This window comes from Protopterus annectens, chromosome 9.part0 (genome assembly GCF_019279795.1).
Source record: "Protopterus annectens isolate FY-2018-M chromosome 9.part0, PAN1.0, whole genome shotgun sequence".
Taxonomy (NCBI): Eukaryota; Metazoa; Chordata; order Ceratodontiformes; family Protopteridae; genus Protopterus; species Protopterus annectens.
In genome coordinates, this window is record NC_056743.1 from 974182678 (window position 1) to 974208899 (window position 26222).

General features: G+C 39.1%; 1 protein-coding gene across 2 annotated transcripts in view; it reads left to right on the forward strand.

The window, feature by feature from the left end:
• The first annotated feature begins 13030 nt into the window (after positions 1-13030).
• Positions 13031-26222, forward strand: part of LOC122811703 (inactive dipeptidyl peptidase 10-like) — a 656601-nt gene continuing 643409 nt past the window's right edge. The window contains exon 1 of one of the 2 annotated variants that reach the window (XM_044083720.1): positions 13031-13196. In XM_044083720.1, the coding sequence (XP_043939655.1) occupies positions 13161-13196 (36 nt within the window). In that variant the 5' untranslated portion in view covers positions 13031-13160. The remainder of the gene's footprint in view (positions 13197-26222) is intronic. The other variant, XM_044083719.1, reaches the window with a different exon arrangement.

Sequence of the window (26222 nt, forward strand, 5' to 3'; positions counted from 1 at the left end):
CACACACTGGTACTGCTGAAACACCACTGTTTACCAATGCGTGTAGCATGACATGTAAAGCCTGATGGAAAATTAATATAATGAATTGAACAGATGTTGCTTGATGATGGAGGCTGACATTGTATATTCTTCAGTCTGAGGAGTCTATGCAAACCAAATTTATGATCAGAAAATCGTCATCACTGAAATACCACAAAAGGTGAGAGGTAGGGTGGGTACATGACAAATGCAACCCATTGGTGATACATAGTGAAAAACTTGAGCTTATTGGAGAATTTTGCAAAAGCCAATTCAACCCCCAGTACTGTAACTTACCATATCTGCAGTGCAACTGTGATTACCTTACAAGACACTGTAGCAACTATTATAGGAAATATATTCAGCTTGGGTGCTGGAGGAGACAGGTGGGGGATATAGCATTTCATCTCACTGGGACAGACAGAGGAGGGGGCATGTGCTCATTCTCAATTCTGCGGTTGATCCCTTGTTGAGACTGGAGATGTATGCATGGAGGGCCATGTACAGGGTGGGGTCAGGACATTGGCTAAGTCACACATGACGGCATGGATAATATGCAGTAATGTCCTTTGCATAACAACCCCTTAGACAGGGGGAGAGATTAGGCCTTAGTGGGAAAAACACTCCCTGAACAGCAGTACAATTCACTGGATGGCTCTAACACCTCACTCGCCCTGAACATAGTCAGAGAAAGTCTTTGGGAGGATAGGTGGGTTCAAAGACCTGGTGGATGAAGTAGAGGCACTGGGAAGAGCTGATGGAGAGCTATGGGGAAGATGACACTTGCAAATATTATTACTGGAAACTTATAATTTAAGATGACAGTGTGAGTCTCACTGCTGCTTCCCTTGCTGCAGTTGCTCCTACTGATGCCTCCGACAGAAATCTCTACAAAGCAGATTAACATATCCACTTTAAAATATGACTATGGCACTTTTCAGATTATAAGCCTGTAGCAGTCGTTAGCTCTGCAGGATAAAGACAGGAGGCTACAGCTTGAGGCCCTTACTATACTTTCCTTAAAGGATGACTACACCCTAAACAAAGAGTTTCCTTTATCCAGGGTATATGTTCATCGACAGATAATGCTCCCATACTTTTGCATACCAAAAAGCATAACTTAGCAGTTTCATTTGCTCTGTGCCATTGTTATCCCAGTCAGCTTCCTCAGTATACAGTGTGTCGAGGCTGAATGAAATCTCACTGTACTTTCTTTAGCAATTTCTGTCCCCTAATCTAACTCCCTTGTTCTTGCTTAATTTTGCTTATCATTTCTGATTTTTTTTTTGCCAAGCAAAACACAAACAGCAAGATACCTGTAGCTCTTTTTTGTTATTTCACACCTACCAAGGTCATAAAACTATTCAGGCTCAAAATTCACAGTTCATTAACTATGCACTATTTGTCACATAAAGCTATATTCTTTCCTTTCTCTATGGTTGCAAATCTATTGAGTCTTTTTGTAGTCTGATGGTGAATAAACCTGATAGCCACTAATAGAAACTTAACTAATTAGCTGAGCTTTGCAATTCAAGAAATATGGCTCTCTGGCTGACACAGGAAAAGAAAATAGAAGGAAGCCAGGATATAATACTCAAAACGTCTACTTTTATAAAGGCCATGTTATCAGAGCTATTTATTTTCCTTTCTCCAAGAATATTTCACATATGGTGTGACACATATAGGAAACAAATATGTAGGAGTCACTGCAAAAAAGTCACTGACCCTTTTGATAAGGAGGTTTCTCTCTACTTCCATTCAACATAACTGTGATATCACAGGATAAACTAGGGCACTGTAATCTCAACAGTTACAACCTCACAATGTATTAGGAGCAAGAAGTACATTTCCAAAAAACAAGATCATGTCAGCATATTGGTGCCATGAAGGCATTCAAGGTTAGAAAAAATAAAATTAATAGTAAGTAGTTATTGTGCTGCCAGCATGTTTAGATTTGTAGAGTTTTATGGCAAAATAAAAAATAAATGTTTTTGTCAGTTTATTCCCACAGTGGTCCCTCACTCAGACTATCTGACAGTTTCTACCTACAGCATAAACCGACTGATACATGGCATGCTACTGTAAGAAACTGTGGAAAATTCATACCACACTTCAAAACCTGCTGTTGGTCTGACTTTGAAAAATGTCTTTCACTTCTAAGATTCACCTGCAAGAGTGAATTATATATACAGTATTTTTGTTACCACAGCAGGGACCTTGGACAGTATCATTAACACAGCAGCAGTATACCCAGAGCACAGTGCTAAGAAGTTTCTTGAATTGATGCATTTTAATAAGTATAAATCACAGTGTTTATTTTTCACAGAAAACAGGTTCAATTGCCGTGACAGCAATCAATGACATGATCACATGCTGAAACCAAAAAGGCCTCATGTATCCCCCAAGTTTTTTTTTTTCTTTTTCTTTTTAGTACTAATGCCCTTTAATATAAATTTAGCTAATAATAATAATGATGATTTGATAACAGTAAAAAATATACTCAGATCAATGATCTGCACCTTGGATTACTTATCCTGTTCATCTTTGTAGCCTGGCATTTGCTGGCCTACCTTTGTAGGTCTTCAGCAAAAGGGTACAAAAGTATTACTGTAAACAATGACACAGAAAAAAAAACAAGAGTTAAAGAAAGCAATATAGATTTCAACAAATGGCTAGAGCAGGACACTAAAAGGCAGATAAAGCATTTAAAGTTATTTCTGGAGTTGTCAGCAATGTCTATGTGTGTTTTGTGTGAACAATTCCAGCATATATGGTCATATAGCATTCACAGAAGTGATGGCAATGCATATCTCTATCCCAGTAACAACAAAAGAGCAGTCACTCTATATACATGACTATCAATCAGTCTTTCTTGCCCTTTTTCCTCAAAAACTATAAATCTAACAAGCAGGAATTCTGAAACTTGATGTAGCAAAACAGTTTTCTGTCTGGATCCATTTAGTAGTGATTGGCATCTATGAATCACTGATCTGCTCAATCCCAAACATTGTAAATACCAAAAATAATGCCCAGAACACAGAAGGGAGAAAAATTAACAAATAATTTTTTTCCAGGGGCTCGAGTTTCCTCCTAAACTTATATAGCAAATCAAAGAAGGGAGAAATCTCCAAAAAACAATGAATGATTTCCTGTGGAAAAGTGATTGAGATTATGTTCCTTGGAGGAATTTTCTTTGGGCAACTGATTCTCATGGAATTTTACTCGATCACAAATCATTTTCTGACATATCCCGTTGTATTAGAAGCACAGGATTTATATGGAATCCCTGGTTTCTGATAACACCAGAATGAGTTTCAGGTCTGCAACACATGTATAAAACTAAATCACAACTTCAGAGATTTTTTAAATAAATTATTTACTGGAAGTCTACATAGCCATACCAAGGAGCTCCACTGCTTGATTTTCTGGTCTTCTGAGACCTGTCTTCAAACACGTCTATGAAGGGACCTTCCCTGCCCTTCAATCACAGAAGAGTCACTACACAACATAGAAAAATGGATAACTGAATCCAAATTACTACTAATCACACACACAGAACTATTTATATACTTGAATCTATCCAACAAAACAGTAAATAATTCCAAATCATATCTCTAAAATTTCAACAAAACAAATATACCAGGCTGAACTATTAAGAGTTAACATTAATCATAACTTGAAGTTCAACCAGCATATTTAGAAAATCATATCCACACCTAACAATAAATTCAGACTTCTATATAAATGTAACCCATACATATCAGAACAAGCAGTGCTAACAGCAGCTAGGACATGGTTGGAAGAACTCAGTACACTGGTGGACCTGCTGCTAACAGAGTAGGAAAAAAGTCACTGTTTACAGTAAAACTCTGTATTATAATATGTATGTGTGTGTCTCCCTCCCTAACCTCTGCCTCCCTCTCTTGAAGCAGATCAGGGTGGTGCCACTGCAGGTCATCATAACAGTACCAGGGGTTATTGGTGAGTATAGGTGACTGATCCTGCTGTCATTTCATCACATTAAACAGTCAGTATTCTGACTTTGCAGAACTTTAGTACATTTGTTTGAAGCCAGCTGGAATGCTTTATTGTGGCTGTTTTATTAACACAATCAGACATCTGAGATGTGTGCAGTCAGTACAGTGGCTGTAATTGATAGGTATAGGGGTTGTCTATGATGAAAATGACTATGCAGGGTTACAATTGCAGTGTATCTAAAAGCAGCAAGCTGGTCATAAATGTTCACCTTCCATCACAAACATCACCATTGTATACAATAAGTGACTGTGCTGATCTGGGCAGGAAGTGTGTGGTAGCAACTGATCCTTGGGACAGTGGCACAGCATGTACCATTGGCATCTCATATCTCCTGGTTCTATGGTTGGGCTTTAGGCTGTGATTTATTCTGTGTAGAATCTGCATGTATTCCTTGTCTCTTTGTGGATGTTATCCAGGTGCTCTGGTTTCCTTCCTCAGACCCTCAGTTGTATAATGTATGCCTCTTGCCATTTGTGCTTTTACTTTACCAGTCTAACACTATTGGTACACAGAAAAAAATGTATTTTTTTGTAGTGGTGGGGGGGTGGGGGCAGACACTTTTTCCACACAGGATTCATTTATCCTCTCAAACATTTATCATCTCACTTTATTAGGAACTACTATTTTCTTAGCTTTGAACATTATACTTTAGGCATCATTTATTTGTCCTTTAAAGTAAAAATAGGACTGAGTTTCTTTCCTTACTGATAGTTTTTGTTTGGGCCTTCTCTCAATCAAAGTTTGTAAAATTCTTATAGATGATTTTTGTTCAGACCATCACACACATACTTACACACACACACACACACACACACACACACACACACACACACACACACACACACACACACACACACACACACACACAGACACACACACACACACACAGGTAGAGGTGTGTTGGTTTGTGAAGCTACCATGACTCCAGATCTACCTCTGATTTGGGTGCAATAAGGCATTACTCAGCAGACTGATATGCAGATCAGTGATTCAGACACACAGCTACTATCCACAGCACTGTGGAGATAGTGAGTATAATACATGGCCTTCTGATGGCTAGCAACACTGATGGACTGCAGAAATACATGCAGAACCTGCACAATGACATGAAGTACAGGGACATGGAGCAAATAGTGCTGCTCAAGTCATTGGTGCCTAACAATTCATTCACTGGAGCATCCATAAGGCACATGATAACTACCCTCTGCTGAGCTTCTGCAAACTGTCAGAGGTCATAGGAGGTTCAAAATACAAGGTGGCCAGTCACAGGCTAAAAATACACACATGGCATAGACCATTGCTGAGACAGCATCACTATCGGTTCTTACCACAGAGGCCACCACTCCTAAACATGACTGGGATATTGCCCATGACCATCAGCTTTCCTCAGCTTCACCCTGGGACACCTCACCTCACTAGATTCTTCTCTCATCCTTCCATAGTTCTATGTCATTAATATCCCATGTCAGCAGACAGAGCAACATGCCTATTCATGGTAGCTGTGTGGGTCATGGACAACATACATCTGTTGACTCCTGGCATGGCACAATCCATCACAGCCTATGTGCACTCTCCTATACTTCTGTACTCCCTGCCACAGACTGCATCATGTGTCAAGGACATGGGCCGGGCCACTATGATACATATTGGCAGTGTTAGTGATAGGGAAGCTCCATCCTGTCACTAGACAGTGTGATCCCCGACTGTCCACAAACTGCAATCAGACTGGGTGGCTACCACTTCCTTCTCCCATGACCATGACCCAAATGGTAGTGTTGCTGTCACCTGTCACTGTGTTCCCTACTTGTGCAAATGATGGTCACTGTGCCCTGTCCTCCCAATAACCTGTGTGGAAAAGGTAATGGCCAGTGCACAGCCTGCCCAGACTGTGCATTCTTTTTGCTTAACCTGGGTATGATAATGAATGTATCATTTTATTCTGTGTTGTCAACTTTATCATGGCCCACTGGACTGGGTTCCACTGTTTTGCTATTACCAGAATGTATTGCACAAGTCTGCCTCACATAGGGTACCACTATTGCCAGTTCATGCTCTGACAACTTCTCAGTCACTGCTCTTACAGCTATGGCAGGCCCTGATAGGATGTTGGGCCCTGATAGGATGTTTCCCTGCTGTGCTGCTGTAGTGTTTTCACACAGCCTCATTAAGTGACATGATGCACACAGCAAATACTTGAGGTCTATGGTAAATGCTGAAGATCCCCACCAGACTCATCAAGACAAAGAGAACATCTCTCTTCATTTGGTCAGAAATGCAGCCCACCAGATTCTGTGGTCCTGCATGTGCAGAGTTATATGCCATGTTTACCATGGTCTGGGGGTTGCTGATGTGGGCCATCAGCCACAGTTTTAACACATACCCATCACCACCTGTAACTCATGACAATTATACCACTATATGTGACTTGCTACCTGCTTGCATATTAACTGTATATATTGCCCTCTGTACTAATTTGTGTGTGCACCTATCAAAGTTCTATCTTAATTACCCTGGGTAAGTCCACCCATATGAACCACTGGTATAGGTCAGATGTGAATGAATCAAGGGAACTGCCAGGTGCAGCATGAAACATTTTACTATGGTCATTAAACACCATCTGACAGTTGAGGGACAGCCCTTCCTGTTGAAATATCTCATACCCTGTGGACCAGATGGGGCTTTGATGGCAATGTGCATGCAGTCAGTGGCTCTCAGGACCTCAGCAAAACTGTTTGCACTGTAAAATTCCCACACCGTGTGGTTCTGCCCTATGCAGGTCTTAGGACCCATATATGGTCCCACTTCATAAGGGCGGTGCCTCCACAGACCCTGGAAATTACCGCCCCATTAGCTTGACAAGCCTTATCTGCAAAGCCATGGAGAGGATCATAATGGAACTCATAAATAAAGACATAGGGAACTTGCAGACTTTGGATCCAACTCAGTTTGGCTTTGTCAAAGGCAGATCCTGCCTCTTAAACTTGGTTGACTTTTTCGAGACAGTCACCAAGGCCATTGATGAGGGAAAGGCAGTCCATACAGCCTACCTCGACCTGGCAAAGGCCTTCGACACAATACCCCACTCAGGTATCATCGAAAAACTCATCAGCTTGAATGTAAACCCATACATCACAAGATGGGTTGCAAACTGGCTAAGTGACAGAACCCACAGGGTCAGAGTTGCTGGAGCCATGTCAGACTCAAAGCCTGTCACAAGTGGTGTCCCACAGGGCTCAGTCCTGGGTCCACTCTTGTTCGGCATCTACTTTTCTGAAGTACAAGCAAACACAGGAGGGTTATGGCTGACAAAGTTTGCAGATGACTGCAAACTGGGCCATAGTCGAAAACACATCTGACACAGATATCCTCCAGAAGGGCCTCACAGAAATGGATAACTGGTGCCAGAGCCATGGCCTGAAGTTAAATGCCAAAAATGCATAGTCATACCCTTTGGGAAAAACAAGGCTACCCCTAGCTACCATATAGGTGGCAATCCACTGAGCACAGAAAAAGTCATCAGAGATCTGGGGACCCAGGTTGACAGTAGCCTTCGTTTGACACTCATGTTGCTAAAGTAGTTAGGAAAACCTTCTATATCACCCACCTGATCATGAAGGGATTCACATCTAGATCAAGGGAGGTCATCGTCCCCTGTGCTCATCACTTATTAGACCTATGATTGAGTACAATGCCCGTTCGAATGTATCTGACCAGACACCTGCTGCAGCTTGAAAGGCCCCAAAAGTTCCTCACCAAAAGGATAAAGGGTCTCAAAATATGTCTTATGCTGCCCGACTGAAAGAACTCCAGCTCTATTCAGTCTCATACCGCTTGCTCAGAGGTGACCTGTGCCTGACATATAAGGCCATGTCAAACCCAGATTTGATGAATATGCTTCACCTCAAAAATCTAGATCCCTCAGAACCACAAGGGCGGAGACTTAAACCTTGACACGGTTATAAATAGAACGTGCTGGAGGGACAGATTCATCACCCAGAGACTCCCTATGCTGTGGAACAAAATCCCGGTACATGTGAGGCAGAGCACCTCTCTGGTCTTGTTCAAGAGGAATCTTGACCAATGGATGGGAGATTGCAGATATACCCCAGGGATTACTTCAGCGTCACTGCTTGACAGAGGCACAGCAAAATGATAGGCATAGTTTTTATTCAAACTAAAGGGGTGGCGAAAGCCACATAACTATGGGCTAGGCTTATAAATGCCCTTGGGCAGATAGCCTAGTATGAACCTGTGAACCTATGAACCTATATGCACCTCCACATGCTGTAACATAATGTCATGGAACTTGGTGTAAGATACATAAGGTTGATGCCTGTAATATTCCCAGAATGTCCCCCATAGCTTACTGAAATGTACCTGTAGCTAGAATGGTTAGGCTATACATACCTTAGTGTCCACTAGGATAGGCAGTCCCTGCATCTTCATTGATTCCATGTGTGGGCGATACAATATGACAATCTCCAGTATGGTCTTCCTATCCACAGAAAAGCTTTACACAGTCTGATGTTCATTCAGATGCTGAAAAATTGGGCACTGGTGGTACTAACTGCACTTTTGCAATAGGCCATATTATTCCTCAGCTCCGTTCTGTCTCTGAGAGCAACTACTAATATGGGTTGCTCTGCTATAGCTGCTGCTGCAGCAGACATCTATCCTGTACACAGAGAATTTCTGGCATTTACAACAGGGGAACGCAATGATGCTGTGTGCCTGTTTTGTATAACTCTAAATCAATCCATCATGTTTGATGCTATCACTGCAAAAATCACTGTGCCGTATTTTTACTGGGAACCTCATCTCCATATCATTATATGGTTATTAACATAAGCGGCACATCACACTGTTTTTACACTTGTACAGTCATACTACTAGTGTCTCTGAACTGCCTCTTTCCTGTGCATTACCACTTCCCACACCAAACACTGCAGAGCTGTGCTCATGCTGTCTACAAACACAGGCCTATATTAAACAAAAGCATCACACAAAAAATTAAGCCAGCAGACAATGGCAAAACTGTGGGTTTATTAGACTCCTATAAAATACTATAATAAGTATTTTATAGGAGTCTAATAAACCCACAGTTTTGCCATTGTCTGCTGGCTTCATTTTGTTGTGTTATGCTCTTGGTGTTTTGGAGCCCTGTAGCTGCCTTTTACTTTGGGTTTCTATATTAAACAAAACAATAATAAAATCCCTTTAGAGTATGCATGAAGATGTCATAGGATGGTCTGAAATGTAGGATAATAGCAGCAAACACTGAAAAACCTTAGCGTGAATAATTTAATAAGTGAATGGGTTGTGTGCTAATGTTGGTATTCCTTTACAATAAAAACTGATGTTATAACCAAGATTCATTTTCATAAGATAATAATGTATTTCATGACATTTAGAGAGGACTTTTCAGGGCATGGGAAGCAAGCCTTGTTTTATACTTCTTTCATGACCTGAACTTTTTCTTTCACAGTAGCATGACAGAAGCTTGATGACGCATGGAAGAAGGATTCCTACAAGCAAAAGAGGAAGGAGGAGTTCATGTTTTTTTAGTTATTTTATTGCCTTCTTTTTGAGGCTCAGTTTAACTTACAAAACAATAGTACCACAATAAAGTAAATCCAGCCCTTTCATTTTGTGAATGACTGTAGTGATCCCTGAGACAAACAAATTATAATAATAATAATTTCACAATATTTAAACAAAACAAGCCTGCTCTCTGAACAAGCTTTCATTAAGTCATCCCTTTCTAAGTTTGGCAATGTTCATAGGCCACATTCTATTTCTATGTTTATGCTGTCTAGATTATTTCTTGACAGTTTTAAGTACTTCAAGGCAGCATGATAGATTAGCGGTTAAGTCCTGACTCAGTTTCAGGATCGGGTGTTCAGTCCTGACTTCTGGCCATTGTCTGTGAGTAATTTGTTTGCTGTCCCTCTACCTGTGGGGGATACCATTACAAACTTCAGTTTCCTCCCACTTTCCAAAAAGCATGTTGATTGACTGGTTACTTTAAAATGTCCACATATATTAGAGTTGCCCCTGTGGCCAGGGTTTTGGATAAAAAGGGTCCTTGATGACTAGTTCACCAACCCAGTATACAAATAATTAAATTATACTTTTATAGGTTTTACAAACCGTAAAAAGACATCTGAAATATAAATATATACAAAAGAAAATATTACACTGTAGAGAAAGAATTTAATTTCAAGGAAATAAAAAGAAAAATTATTTCATGAGCCAAATATGTTTTATTTTTAGAGCAAGTTCGGTGTCACATATACTCAACCTCATAACTTGAGAATTAATTTATACTTTATCAATAAGCTAACAAAGATGTGCCTTTGTAAGAGTTTTTCCTTCCAATTAAAAAAAGTAAAAACTATCTAATAGTCAGAGTCCCTGCTTTTGTAATCTCTTTAGTATGTCAGATCTGGAAAACTACTGATTACAAAAATTGTCTCATCCAAAGGCCTTATCTCTCATAGGATGCAGATAAGATGCTGTTCAATTATTTTGACTAAAGAAATATGTAATGTAAATTTAGGATCTTATCATAAAGGTTTTAGGCATGTAGTATAACCCAACAGGTTATGGTCATAACCTATACACAAGTTCAGCCTTTCTAATCTGAATCCCAAGTCCCACAGGTTTCTGCTGCAAACTCTGTCCCCCTGATCAGAGCTTTTAACATATCAAAGCTCCTTGTCACCCCCTAAAAATAAACAGCTGTGTCCAGTGGGTCCTACTGGGTAGCGGTGCAAAAATAACAACATAAGCACCCTTCTGAAACCTAACTATATGAACTGTACTCTAGTCACAAATGCAGTGGGCAATTTTTTATTTTACATTTGATTACCAGGTTAGTACACTGATCACAACTCACCATTTGCAAGTACTGACAGAGTTATCTATATCTATATCTATCCGTCCTACATTTTATATATAGAAGTTCATATATACCAATGAATATTCATTTAATAACTGCATTAGCCATAGTTCAAACATATATACAAATATATATATATATATATATATATATATATATATATATATATATATATATATATATATACATATGTGTGTGTGTGTGTGTGTGTGTCTGTGCGTGCGCAGATTCACTAACCCTGAAGCACTATGATCTCATACAAAAGTCTGCTGGCTAGAACTCCACTAAAAAAAACATTCACTCCTATGACCATTCACTCTTATTTACAGCCACAAAAAGCATTTGCTCATATGAGCATTTGCAATATCGACCTGCAACTAGATATACATATACACACACATATACATCTATATATCTTCTACGTGAGTGCATGAGCTTATTTTGTGTTTCACGCTGCTCTAATATATACTTCCTAACACTGGCCATGGCCTGTTGAATAGCTATACAACTAACTGATGCACAAACCTGTAGCCTTATGTCACCCTTTAATAATTTTAGAACATCACTGCTGGTACTGTATTTTGGTAATATAGTCACATGTATATATCCATGTTAAAACCAGGCAAGCTGTCAAATCTATAATTCATGTACTGCCTGTCACATGATAGTTTTTTCTTCATTAATGTCGCATCAGTCATTCTTATCTATTAAGAACAGAAATAACAAACTGAATATTACATAAATCGCTAACTGCTAGAAAAGTTAGATTAAAGTCTACCTTCCATCTTTTGAAACCACTGCCAGACTTACTAATTAGACGCACTCTCATCACTGTGCTTCTATTGTCTTTCTTATTAAATATGTTAATTTTCTTTGTGGATGAATGCCCACCGGCAACACGTACTTCTGTTCCTACTGCTTAATCCTTTTGATTATAATTACGATCATCTTCAAACTGCAGTTTATTGCCATGTGAGTATGTTTATTATTTTTTGATGGTTATATTAAATTAACAGCTCACAAGGATTCCAGGTGATCACTTTTTTCTCCACAGACCATATACATTTCTTTGATTCTTTACTTTACATGCATAATTTCACAGCTACATCCCTAACATTTCAGTATGTGAACCAGCTCTTTTGGGGCTGACACTGAATAAAGAACTCGGTATGTTAAAAACAAAGTCCTCATTTCATGCTTTGTGCAGGGTACATCCTGGTAGTTGCAGCTGTACTGCCTCACTGTGGTCACAAATGGCAGTGCAGTTAAGGACACTGGGGTAAGGGTGGGTGCAGGATAGAAAGAAGACTATCATAGCTGGATACCCAGTTTGCACACGCACCCTAAAGTGTTCCAAGTATGCTTACATCCAGAGCCTTAGCAGAAACATGGAAAAAAATGAACCTATTGTCTGATGCAGCCTCGTGAACCATGGAAGACTCCATCTGAAACCCTCAGCTGATTTTGCAAACAATAAACAGATGGAATGGTAATGCTTCCTCTGTACAAAGAAAGCAATAGTATTTCCTGAAAGGCCACAACTGGCAGAAACAGCAATTCTGGAAATCTTAGAGAGAGAGAGAGAGAGAGAGAGAGAGAAAGCAAGAAAGTCAGAGCAGTGAAAAGGGGTATAAATGCCTAGCTAAAATCAGGAAAACATCATAAAAAGACTGACCCAATGCCAACCTAGGATAAGATATACAATCTCTGCCAGTTAGTAAGCTACTCTGCTCCCTCTAGGGCTTTACTGCTCAGACTGTATAATTTTATTGTATCTGGAGGTGGTAAATATCATTTCATGCAAAGAAGGCTGTATATTTACTGTTACTTCAGCACTGAAGCGATGTGCTGCAGCTATTTTATCAAATATTTATCTGCTTACGAATTTAAAGTTATGGCTAGATAATAGTTTTTAAACCTCCAAAGGAATAGCGAAGATTCAGCTCTGTTCCCACAGCTTCAACTAGTAGGGGAATATTGCTGTGTGATGGGGGAAGTACTTCTGTCAGCTTGATTAATTTCTCCCAGTCAATATATTATTGATCCACAGGGACGTATGGGGGGGGGGGGGCACATATGCCTACAGTACAAGGAAGCTGCAAACCTGCCTCACAGACAGCAGTGCAAGTGAATAAGGATAAAGGGAAGAGATCGGAGCAGTGAAGCTTCTATTGTTGATAGTGTCTTGCAGGCAAAAAGAAGCATGATAGCTACACATCAAAACCTGTCAACCGACCTGGTAAGTACTCAGTGCTAAGGCACTTGCATTCATATTCATGTACTGTTTTTATGAATATAATGATTATGAATGCATTATGCACTCAGATATACTGCAGTGCTTGCATAAACTCATTATCACTAAAACATACACATATATACATTATGCTCGTGTGAGTATGCGAGCATTGGTTCACACAGACCCACACAAAATAAACATGCATGCAAACAGAAGCCACATTCATGCACAGAAGATAACTAGACACAGTTAACTCACTGATCACTTAAGTATCCATATGCATACATGCAGTGTATTAACAAAAACTTGAACTGATTTTATCTTGCCTAACCCATGCACATGCTCTATTACTCAACAGTAAATAAGTAAAATGTAACTGAAGAACTCTCCATCAGTATGGCTTGCTCACTGTTGTAAAACTGCTCTGAAGAAAATCTGCAGTGGGTTCGTTGAAGTTCATCGGGATGCATAAACTTGTCAGTTATTATTTCTCATGCTACAGATGCGAGAATGGGGATCTTTTGTGTGATATTATCAAGCAGACCTTTCAGATACTGTGATTTAGGCATATTACTGTGATTTTTACCTTCAACTTTAACTATGCTCTTCCTAGGTTTACAAATGTTCTTTAAGATATTTGTAGGTGTAGAAATGATCATTAAACCATTTCTGTGCACACAAACCATATCACTAAGTTCCTGTGGATGTCTAGTACCTGTATGTATATTACTGTGTGAAATAAGAAAGTGTTTCTTCTTCTGGCCCTGTGTTATGATCTTTGAAACTCAGTGATATTATTTTAATCCTTACAGGCTGAGAAACGCATTATTATGTTAGCTATCTGAACACAAAGGTCATTTAGTATAGTATCCCAGTGTATACAGCATTAAGAATATTTCATGGTCTGCTCCAGTGAGCACAAGTTAGAATGAAAGAGCAAAGAGCTGAGCAGGTTCTGCAGTTGAGTAAGGATGAGAGACTATTTAATAGTGTGACTTTTCATTTTATTTGAAGAAATCTCAGGTGCTCTCAACTGTTATTTTCTCCATCATCTGTTACTGCACACTTGCTGCATTTTTTTCTTAAGGTGCCCCTAGGCTTGCCCCCATGATTCTTGCGGATTTAAGTATAATCTGTGATTTGATCAGAACCATATGTCTAGATGTGGTAGCTGTTGGGACCTTTTACTATGGTCATCGGGAGCTCAGGGATGTTAAAAAAGGTTAAAGCATTACTATGTAGTTTTATTACTGCATGTGTTTCTCAGTCTGCCTACTGTTTTGTGTGCTTGCATGTTACAATGGCACAGCCTCACAGCAACTAAGGAGCACAAGGAAGAACAGCAATTTCTGAATCATTACTCTTTCAACACTCATCCCTTCCAACAAATAGTTTTTGACTGAGTGAATCATATATATACATATATATATATATATATATATATATATATATATATATATATATATATATATATATCTGCATTTTGAGGACTTTTGTTATTTACTACTTTTAAGTTATTAACGTGCTACCATTTCCTATGTGGTCTGGAATGATTACAATACAGTTCACTTAGAAGATACAGAAATGGTCCACTTATCAAAAATATAAAAAAGTATAGTATAACTTTAAAATCCTGTGTGATGGAGAAAGGCACCTTGAGGTCATACAACCTTAGGATAAATTATCCATTTGTGGGTCATTCCTTGATAAAATATGCAGTACAAGGTGTCTCAGTTATACACTGACAGTGTCAGTAAAAATTATATGTGTACATGCTACCGACAACAAAACATGAGACACAGTGTGCAACCTGCTGTCCCTAATGTGTAAGGATACCCCAAATTTTGGCTCAGCATTTTGCCTTTCCCTCTTAAAACTGAGCTTTTTTGAGTAGCTCTAAGTAAATAGTACCACTATTTAAAAAGTATCACTCATTTGGGACCTTTTTCCTAATTATGCTTTGCTTTGTCCCTAATTCTGCAGACAAATGGTTGAGAGATATGCCTGTCATGCTTCCTTTTTACATGAAAGTAAACATGTAAATGCTGCAGTGTTGTGAACTTAATGTCTGCATCCATTTGTTGTAAGATTGTTAAAATACCCATATACTGTTTGCATGAATTTGGCATCATACCGTTCAATGCGTTGGGGCTACAGAAAATAGACATTATTGTACCTGCATGAGAAAGTTAGAAACAGTCATTTTTAAGAATGCATGAGCACAGCTTCATCTGTTTATTCTTCCCATTCCCTTACCTACTGCGTAAGCTGAAGCTCCTTCTCAGCCAGCAGCGTATTATTTAAAATCTCCGTCATAATGTAAGAACTGCCTTTTAGCCGTCTCATGCATTCCTGAAATCTGACACAGTTGTTGACCCTCCAGTCTCTTCATGAAGGTTCATTCAGTCAGCCATCAGCCATCCTAAGAGATGTCCACCTTGTATCTTTAGGCTGTATCCTCTTGTTTTCATAACTCTCTTGTTTTTTATGGTGCCCATTTGGGCCATGTGGATCCCATTGGAGTACTTAAATGTTTCTATAATACCCGCCTCTGCCTTTTGTATTAAGCTTTTCATATGACATCTGTTCATGCACAATTTATGCTGCTGTCCTCTGTATTACCTTTATTTTCCTGTTTACAATGGTGAGATCTCTACAAGTGCAATACTCCAGGTGGGCTCTTACTAGCTGTTTATGTAGGACAAAGACAGATTCTTGTTTTCCCAAACTGATTCCTCATCCATTGTATCCCAATACCCTATCAAACTTTCATGCTGCTTTGACACACTCCTTGCTTCCTTTCTGATTGTCCGACATGACTTCTCCAGGTCACTTTACTTATCTGGCCTTGCGAATGAAGCTGTGTATGTTTCCCCAGATTATTACTCCCCAGCTATATTAGTCTTGATTTTTTTTTTACTAAATATAAGCTCTCATATACTTTATACAATTTTGCCAGTCTTGACAAGGACCATTTCATAAAGTTTATGAATTTTTGCACAAATGTGTTGTTTATCTTTCTGTCATCAGCAAAAGGGTAGAATTTTCCTCCAAGTCCTTCTGTGATGTTACTTATTTAGACATGAAAAAAGAGTGACCCCAGTAATCACCATCTTGTGAAATGGGTGAACTCTATCTACTACTACTACTTTCAGGGTACTTTCTTTCTTGCCATAAATTATAGTCCACATTGTTCTATGTTAGAGCAGGAATCAGTGCTGTACTAAGTTGTGTTGTACTGTGCTTTATTATAACATACATCTGATAACATAGTGTCTTCCACTATGACATAATGCAGTTGTTTCATTCATTCATTTACTTGGGCAATTCTTGACCAGGTTGAACCCTGTGGATTCAGGGTCCTTTTCTTAGGAGACCAAAGGAAAATAGGCTTCAGTAAAAAATATTTGAATAGAGACAGTAGCAGTTTCGTACTGCTGGCCCACTGGAATATGAGGTTTTGTTCTCACCTATGCCACAGGTGACCTCGGTTTGATGACAGAACCTCAGACTGGAGAAATAGTTTAGAACTATAAGCCCTAGCAGCTGTATAATGGCACTGTTATTGTAGAAGGACAGACTGGCTTGGTGGCATTGCAGAGCTGATGCCACATGGAGATTCAAGGTACAGCAGTCTGTGGTTCACTGCAGTATAGTGCATGTGGGGTAACTACAGCACATCACATTGGAAGTAACTACAGCATAGCACCACACATGTGGGTTAACTGCAGTACCTTACATGTGGATGTGCGGCAACTGCAGTACATTACATGTGGGATAACTACTGCATATCATATGTTAGATAACTGCATCACGTTATATGACAGGTAACTATGGTACATGAAGTGTGCGGTAACTGCATCACATTATATGTGGGGCAGCTATAACATCACATGTGGGGTAACTGTGGCATATTACATGTCAGGTAACTGCAATATATTATATGCAAGGTAACTGCAGTACATTATATGAGGGAGAAACTACAGCACATCACGTGGGGTAACTTACATGCAGGGAAACCACAGTACATTACATGTGGAGTAACTGCAATATATTACATGTGAGGTAACTGCAGAACATTACATGTGGGGAAATTGCAATACATCACATATGAGGTAACTAAAAGCACCAAGTTCTGGATCTGGGTAACTACAGACCATAATGTGTGGGGTAAATGAATAACTTTAAATGCAGGGTAATTTAAGCATATCACATATGGGGGATCAACAGTACATTACATATGGGGTAAATAAAGTACATTACATGAGTAACTTCAATACATCATGTGTAGGGTAAATGCAGCATATTATGTGGGTAACTAAAGCACATCTTTATATAAGTAACTACAGAACATCACATGTTGAGTAACTACAGCACATTACATGTAGGCTAACTCAGCACCCCATGTATGGGGTGACTACTGTATATTACATACAGAGTGATTATAGCATATCAAGTGTGGAGTAACTACAGCACATCAGATATGCAATAATTACAACACATCATGTGTGGAGTATCTGTTTCATGTTACATGCAGGATAACTACACAACATCACATGTGGAATAACTGCAGCACATTACATGTGGGATAATTTCAGCACATCATGTGTGGAGTATCTACCTCATGTTACATGCAGGATAACTACAGCACATTACATGTGAGATAGTTACAGCACATCATGTGTGGAGTATCGGAAGCCTGTTACATGCAGGATAACTACAGCACATTACATGTGGGATAATTACAACACATCATGTGTGGAGTATCTGCCTCACGTTACATAAAGGATAACTGCAGCACATTGCATGTGGGATAATTACAACACATTATGTGTGGAATATCTGCAGCATGTTACATGCAGGGTAACTGCAGCACATCACATGTGGGATAATTACAGCACATCATGTGTGGAGTGTCTGCAGCACGTTACATGCAGGATAACTACAGCACATTACATTTGGGATAATTACAGCACATCACATGTGGAGTATCTGCAGCCCATTACATGCAGGATAACTATAGCACATTACATGTAGGATAATTACAGCACATCATGTGTGGAGTATCTGCAGCACGTTACATACAGGATAACTACAGCACATTACATGTGGGTTAATTACAGCACATCATGTGTGGAGTATCTGCAGCACGTTACATGCAGGATAACTACAGCACATTACATGTGGGATAATTACAGCACATCATGTGTGGAGTAGCTGCTGCATGCTATGTGCAGGATAACTGCAGCACATTACATTTGGGATAATTACAGCACATCATGTGTGGAGTATCTGCAGCATGTTACATGCAGGATAACTACAGCACATCATGTGTGGAGTACCTGCAGCACATTCCATGTTGGGTAACTATAACACATGACATGTTGGATAACTACAGCACATCGAATGTGATTTAAATGCAGGACATTATATGTGGGATAACTACAGCACATCATGTGTGGAGTAACTGCAGCACATTATATGTGGGGTAACTACAGTATATCACATATGGAGTAACTGCAGAATATTATATGTGGGGTAACTATAGTACATCATGTGTGGAGTAACTGCAGCATATTATATGTGGGGTAACTACAGTACATCACATATGGAGTAACTGCAGCACGTTGAATGTGGAGTAACCAGAGATTGTTATAACAACAAATGACACTGATTTGCTTGTATACAGTTAGACGCAGGGGCTGAGACTACATAGCTTGAATGCCATACTGTTTATATGTACTAATACACAATTGCTTGGGCTATGAATAATAACTTTTCACCCATCAGTGTTTATGTACCTTACCGGGATGTTTATTTCCACTCTTCTGGACAGCAGTAGAATAGGTACAATAGACAAAACAACAATTAATTAGGTACTTTGGGAGTACCAGATGATGACAGCTCAGCAATCACTGAGGTACAGAAAAAATTATTACAAAATCAGCATCATTCAATACAATGCAGCACATAAAACGGCCAGATGTACTTGTGATACAAGCAGATGGTATATTCAGATAATTAACAGTCACAAATATGATCATCCATAAGCACAGTAGTCTAAAATGAATGTACAAATGGGCCTATGCTCTATGCAGCATCCAAGTTCCTTAATAATTCCACCACTTAAAATAGAACATTCTGTGATTACAGTTAACGTGAAATTACAGTATTCTGAGTTCACACTTAACGCAACACGTTGGGAAAATATGAGTGTTATATGACTTCGATGGTGCACTATAGTACAGGGAACACTGTTCTTTGCATACTGCTGAAATGACAACATGGCACACAGACCACATTATTTCATGACTTTAATATCTGTATGGTGCTTGTATGACACAGACATCATATGATGTTCTGCCAGTGTGTGTATGCTGATTTAATGTCACTTTTAAAACAGTATGCTTCAGACTCTCAAATGTGAAAGACAGACAGATGGACATATGTGAGTGCCAACAGAAGGAGAGAAGCTTATAATGCCTGTTTCTTTTTCTGCACCTAACTCCTCATACCTGATTTCACAGACCCCCTTTCTTCCTCTTTCCACTTATCCCAAGCTTTCTGAATTCCACCCCCCTGCCCTGTAGCATTTAACAACTCATTCCATTTATCCACAATTCTTTCCAGGAAGAACATCTTCATGTATGTTTTAAATCTAATCCCTTCATCCCTCCCTGTTCTTTCCTTAGACCCTCACTTTCTCATTATCCTGTGCCCCCATGTCATGTTGCCCTAATTATTCTCCTTCCAGTACATACATATCCATCTCAGTTGTCTCTTTGTAGCTCAACACCCAGTCACCACCCCATATCCCCTTGATCATTCTGACTGTTGTTCATTGCCTCCATCCCACCACCTGTATCACTTCCTCTGTATGAGTTATGCAGACCTGCATGCAATACTCCACATGTGGTTGTATTAGTGCTGTGCACAGGACCAGTATCACCTCCTTCTCCCTTACATCAGTCTCTCCCTCTTGTGAAGCAGTTTAGCATCCTCTTTGCCATAGCCACTGTCCTGCTCTTAATTTATTAAAGTATCATTTCATTTGTTAACTGGGAAAACAAAATGTCCCAACAACAGGACTATTTTCAACCATGACCTGGACCATCAGGTAAATCACAAACATACAGAGTAAATATAGAGTTACTATCCATTATGCAGATAATGCAATATATAAACAAAGTAAGCTTATATAAATCTATACATAAAGTAGGCTATATCTTACACAGAGGCATAAAGTATAGTCGTTTTTTCTCTTTGCAGTTTATCCTCATGACCAGTAATACTATGGACCCGTTCCTGCCTTTTGCTACTCAGTTTAACTTTCTAGTTCATATTCCTTTTATTAAAATATTTTATATCATTTCTCACCCTTCTTTTCTTTCTTTAACTTTACAGATATTAACTTTGATTAACTTCTATTTTAGGACATGTGAGGCAAACTATCTACCTCTTTAAATGTTGTTAACTGGAGAAGCTTCTTACATATCCTTTTGACGCTGAAACTTCACAAAGTGACTACAATACTCTAGATATAGACAAAATCTTCCAAATAATTTCTAAAACAGTGTTACATTATCTCTCTTTCTGCCGTTGATAATATTTCTATAATATTTCTCAGATGATCAACTGGCTTCTCTCAATGATAAATCATAATATCCAGATATAAGTACGACATCATATGTTGCCTACAGCCTTAGTCATCATTAGACCCCCCCCCATCATATAATCAACATCTGCCAAAGTATTCCCAAAGTCACACTTTTGCACTCTCTTGCCTGTGCTAATTATTGTTTTTTTACAACTTAGTTGAAGGTTGTATTATCCCCATTACAATTACTTTCAGTTCAATGCTTAGCATCTCTCTGTACAAGAACAGCAACCCCCCTGTGGACTTTACTGCATTCTATTTTCTGAGGATGTAAGATGATTGTTGAAGTTACCTAAAAAGTCAGCTGACAAGAATAAAGGAGATTTTTTTTTGCCCCTAACATGCCCATGCAGTTGTTTTTAATCTTGGCATCCTTACTTAATGCAACTGGCTAAGAGATCTCTCCACCTTCACCTTAGGAAGGGAGGGAGCTCCCTTAAAGAGTTCAGCTTCAGCCATGTTTTGCAAGCAGTGTATACATCTGGCCAGGTTACACTTGCTCAAGTAAACTAGTCTGTTTTTCTGATCCCTTGGAAATGTAGCTATAAATGCAGTGAGGAGGCTTCAGTCCCATTGCAGCTTTTCCTGTAATGCTCCACTGGTTACTTGCATCTTCACAAAGTGAGACATAATTACCATTAGCCGTCTGTCAGCCATTAGTAATCCACCTTTCTATGCATTTAAAGAGCCACTTTTAGTTTATTCAGCTTGTGTATGTGCATCTTGTGAGAAATGGCATCAAAGGCTATACCAAACTATATCAGATTTGATCAGTGGTTAAAAGAAGACAGCTTATTTTAAGTAGATACTTCGATACATTTAATTTAATATTTATTATACCTTGCTTTGTTATGCTATCCAGGGTAATCAGAAGGTAACACAGTTCATTTTCGGTGAGGGCATGGAGAAAAACATTTTGCTAGACATATATATCATTATTACACACATCACTACGGCATATTATCCCAGATGCAACAAGAAGTATAGTACATCTGTACTGCAAGGATGCAAACTATAACACAGTAACATTTGAATTGAAAATTGTCTCAGTTTTACAGAATATTTATTTCATCTGCAGTTAAACAAAATGTCCACAAAGAAGTTTAAAGAGGGAAGCATTCAATGGGCAGGATATGCATAAAGATTTCATACTATTCATTTGTGTTTAATAAATAGTCATGTTTCAATTTACTCTAAAGAGATGCACAGATTTAAATAAACAACGCAATCCACCATTTGTGTTTCCAGTGGCTAAACTTGTCTAAAACTGGGTTGACACTTCAGATATAAGCACATCATGGTTATGCTGAAAATGCTAAAATCTGTGTTGACAATGTTTTAGCAAATTTTTAGCATCCAAGAAATGCTTCTGTGCCTAAGGACTGACAAATTCAGCAAAGAAAGAATTCTTCTAAAAGCCACAAAATAATGAAACAAGCAAAAAAAATGCTTACTTGTTCTGGCTTGTATAAGCTCCAAGAATATAAAGTATAGGCATTATCCAGAACCTTGGAATTCTGCATTTTGCGAAGAGCTACAGAAACTGTATAGTGTATAAGTCAATGAATCAGGAAGTGGCTAAGAGCAAAATCCATGTTCACCACATGGATCACTGCTGTAGTAGCCTTAGCTATGTGGGTTATATCCTGCCAACATACCTCTCAACCTCTCAGTACAATGCCAGAAATTATGGGGGACAAAGGCCCAAAAACAGGGACAGATTTTAAATACTGTTCCTATAAATGTAGAAGGTTGCCAAAATAACAGATTTTGCATTATTATGTATTGTTTGAAGGACATGAAGTCTGAAACTCAAATGTCTGTCATTAGTTTGCATTATTTAGTGACTTCAGCCCTCAGTGATTTGCCAGAAAACCACAAATTTTACTAGGAACAGACCAAAATATGAGCAAAAAATCTGAAATCTGGACAGTCTGGAAAAATCTGGACAATTGATAGGTATGCCTGCCAAGGCTATAACAGCTGACCAGCTTCCAAAGCTTCAAGGCACCTTCCACATCTGTCAGGTACCTTAAGCTGAACTGACTAAAAGACAAGTTTGGGAACCATGTCCTTCAGAGCTGTATTGCTTCCAAACAGTACACTTCTCTAAGGGTTTTAAGGATTGATGGTTGGCTTGGTGCTGTTTCTTTGCTGGGCAGATAAGCTCCCTTTGAGGATAAACTTTCCATTTTCTAAATATTGTTTGTGTTTTATCACTTTCCTCTTCAGAAAAGTTAGTTTAAAGCAAAGAATGTTATGTTTCGACTGACTGTCATGAAACTGTATCATACTTTTAAACAGGAGCACTTTTTTCATGTCAGACTAAAACTTGTGTGAAGTAACTGAAATTCATGGAGAAATTGTGCTTATTTTGCTTTTTAGGGGTTGACAAAGTGTTTTAAAGTGCTTTTTACTGTGTGTTTCTATGAAAAGGTGATTTTTAAAGACATTGTTTTTAACTGGCATTTGCTGCTTGTCTTCTGGGAAAGAGGCATTACTTTTGGCTTGACAGTGGAACAAACTCTGGGTTCCACAGTCATTCCATCTTCCAGCCCCAAAAAGAAAATTGTTAGGCAAACAGCCTTTGCCACCACAGCAGGCTAAAAATTTGCTTCAGCTGTGGGTGCGTGACTCCGCTGTGGCCAGTCTGACCACTCATCTTTTAGTCCAATTGTTCTGGTGTAGCACATACAGCCACTATGGACCAGGAGTTAGCTACATTCTCTGCAGCTGTAGGGGTCCCTTCGGCAGACAAAGGAGAACCACTCTTTTTAGTTCAGAGAGAGGGAATAGGGAAGTCTTCCCTGTTGTGTCAGAATGTTGTGCATTAGTAACATGGCTGACCACAGTTTTTATGTAAAAAATAAACAGAAAACTAAGCATGTGTCTACTCCTCCTCAAATTTCTGGAGTAGTTTACTGGGTTTGGCTCAGAGCTTAATTCAGATTATTCATCCTTCTTGTAGTTTCTGATAAAAGGAAGAGGAATATCTATATTCCTGAAGAGATTCAAGATTCTGAACAGGAAGATGAAGGAACAGGTGTAGGGGTTTCTCCTCAGATTTCTGATTCAGACTCAGAGGAGAGCTCAGTTTCTGATTCTCCTTTTGGGGGGTTCTCATTCTCCGAGATTTTTGCTAGAAAGCGACAGTGTTTTCAGTGGGGGAACACTGCTGTTTCTGAGCCCCTCAGAAAATACTCTGAGTTGTTACAGAAGGAATTTCCAAAACCTATACCAAGTGTCAGAAGCATAGCTGGTTCAACCAGTGCCCTGGGACAGTATTATGAAACAGGGCCCCACCCCTCATCTCGTGAAGTGAGCAGCATAAAAAAAATACTTGATGGTAATAAGCCAGTCTCTACATAGTAAGTACTCAGCTTATTACAGTTAAACATACACTCCCCAGCTCTTCCACTGAAGACCAAAAAAAGAAAAAAACAAACAAACAAAAAAAGGACATTCCATCTGCTGGTACATGAACCAGAAGACCAGATGCATGACACTGCCATCCCATTCCTGTGCCCTGTCCCCAATCCTCCTTCAGCATATTTAAAAAAAAAATTCTTCTTTCAAACTGTAGCAAATAGTTGCTACAGTTTATACCATGCCTGCATGGAGCACTACAGAGTTCATGTTTTAGTTTAAAAAAAAATATATTCTTTTTAAACTGTAGCAAGCTCCTTGCTACAATATAGCAAGCAGTTACTGCAGTTTATACTCTGCCTGCACAGAGTGCTACAGTGCTTAGGTTTTAGTTAAAAAAGAAAAAAAAAGAAAGAAAAGTGTTTTTCCACTTTTAAAGTGTAGCACTACAATGCTCAGGTTTGGCTTGTATTGCATTAAAGAGAAATCGGCATCAGCTGATCATGCTTCCTAATGCATTGCGCTGTGGCAGGTGTCCTCTCACCCCGCCCTAGCCAGGACCGGCCTTTGATCAACTGTTGCCCTAGGCAAAAGGTCTACACAGTGCCCCCCAACACCACTCGGTGCCTCCATCCTGGTCCACCTACACCATCCAGACTACTGGAAAATGCCCCTTCTAGAGCGGCACCCTAGGCAGCCGCCTAGTTGGCCTATGCCTAAGGCTGGCTATGGCCCTAGCAATGCTATTCCTCCTGTTCTGCCTGCTTCAGAGAATGTGTGTGCTACTGCCTGCAATTATCATGATAGCCAGCTGCCCCTAAAAAGGCATTTAGGATATATAAAGTTGCTCAGTCTTTTAAGTTTTCATATACTATTCCTAAACCTGACCCAGCTATAGCTTTACTTGATCACACTGCTGATAAACAGTTAATTCCAATCCTACACTTTCTGATAAGGATGGGATCATTATTGATAAGTATGGGGAAAAGTGTATATTTTTGCAACTTTGATTTTCAGAAGTTTGAATTCTCAGGATTATATGTTAAAGTTTGTTCTAACTAATTTTGAAAGTATGAGAGATATTTTATCTGTGGTTTCTTCTTCTGAGGAAAAATCTGCTTTAAATAATTTAGTTTCTTCTATTACACAGGTTGCTACTCACTGTTTATAGTGTGTGTATGACTCTGTTGATACTTCTTCCAGGGTTATGGCCACTGGTGCTGTTTTGAGGAGGATTTACATGGTTGCATTCTCAGAACCTCCCAGGTGATGTTAAAAATGAGATTTTAAATTCCTTTTTAGATCAAGATTTACTTTTTCGCTCCTCTGCTGCAAAGGTTATCAAAACATGTGATGAAAGGGGTAAGCTGATCCAGGGAATCTCTTAAGATTTTCAGCCCATTTTTTCCAAAATTTCTAAGGGACTTGCTAACTCCACATCAAATTTTGGCAAAAAGCAGAATAAGCAGTATAAAAAAATACAGGCAAATGACATCTAAGAAGAAATGGCAATAGTGTTCTACAAAGTAGTGTCAAACCTCCCCAAACCAAGGACATCTCAACAACACTGAATATATCCATTCAAGAGAACTTGGGACCCCCTCATATCCTGGCTCGTTTTTCTTCCAGAAAGTCTGAATCTCTGTTTTTCTCTTTGACAACAGATAGTTTCAGACAAATTGGGTCTGAAGATCATTCATTAAGAGTACAGATGGCAGTGGGAGAAAATTCCTCCTTTCCAGGGGGTCATTCCACTTCCTCCACATCAGACTCTTTTTTTTTTCCATCAGTTCTTCTTCACATGCTGGCCCAAGAATTGATAGAACCAGTTCCTCCTTCCCATGTTCAGAAAGGTTTTTATTCAAGGGTATTCTTAGTGCCAAAGACAGAAAATGTTGGAGACCAGTTCTGTATCTTTCTAAACCCGTCTGTGATGGTGCCCAAGTTCAAAATGATGTCACTTCACAACCTGTTACCACTTCTTCCTCATTCAGTTTTACTAGTAA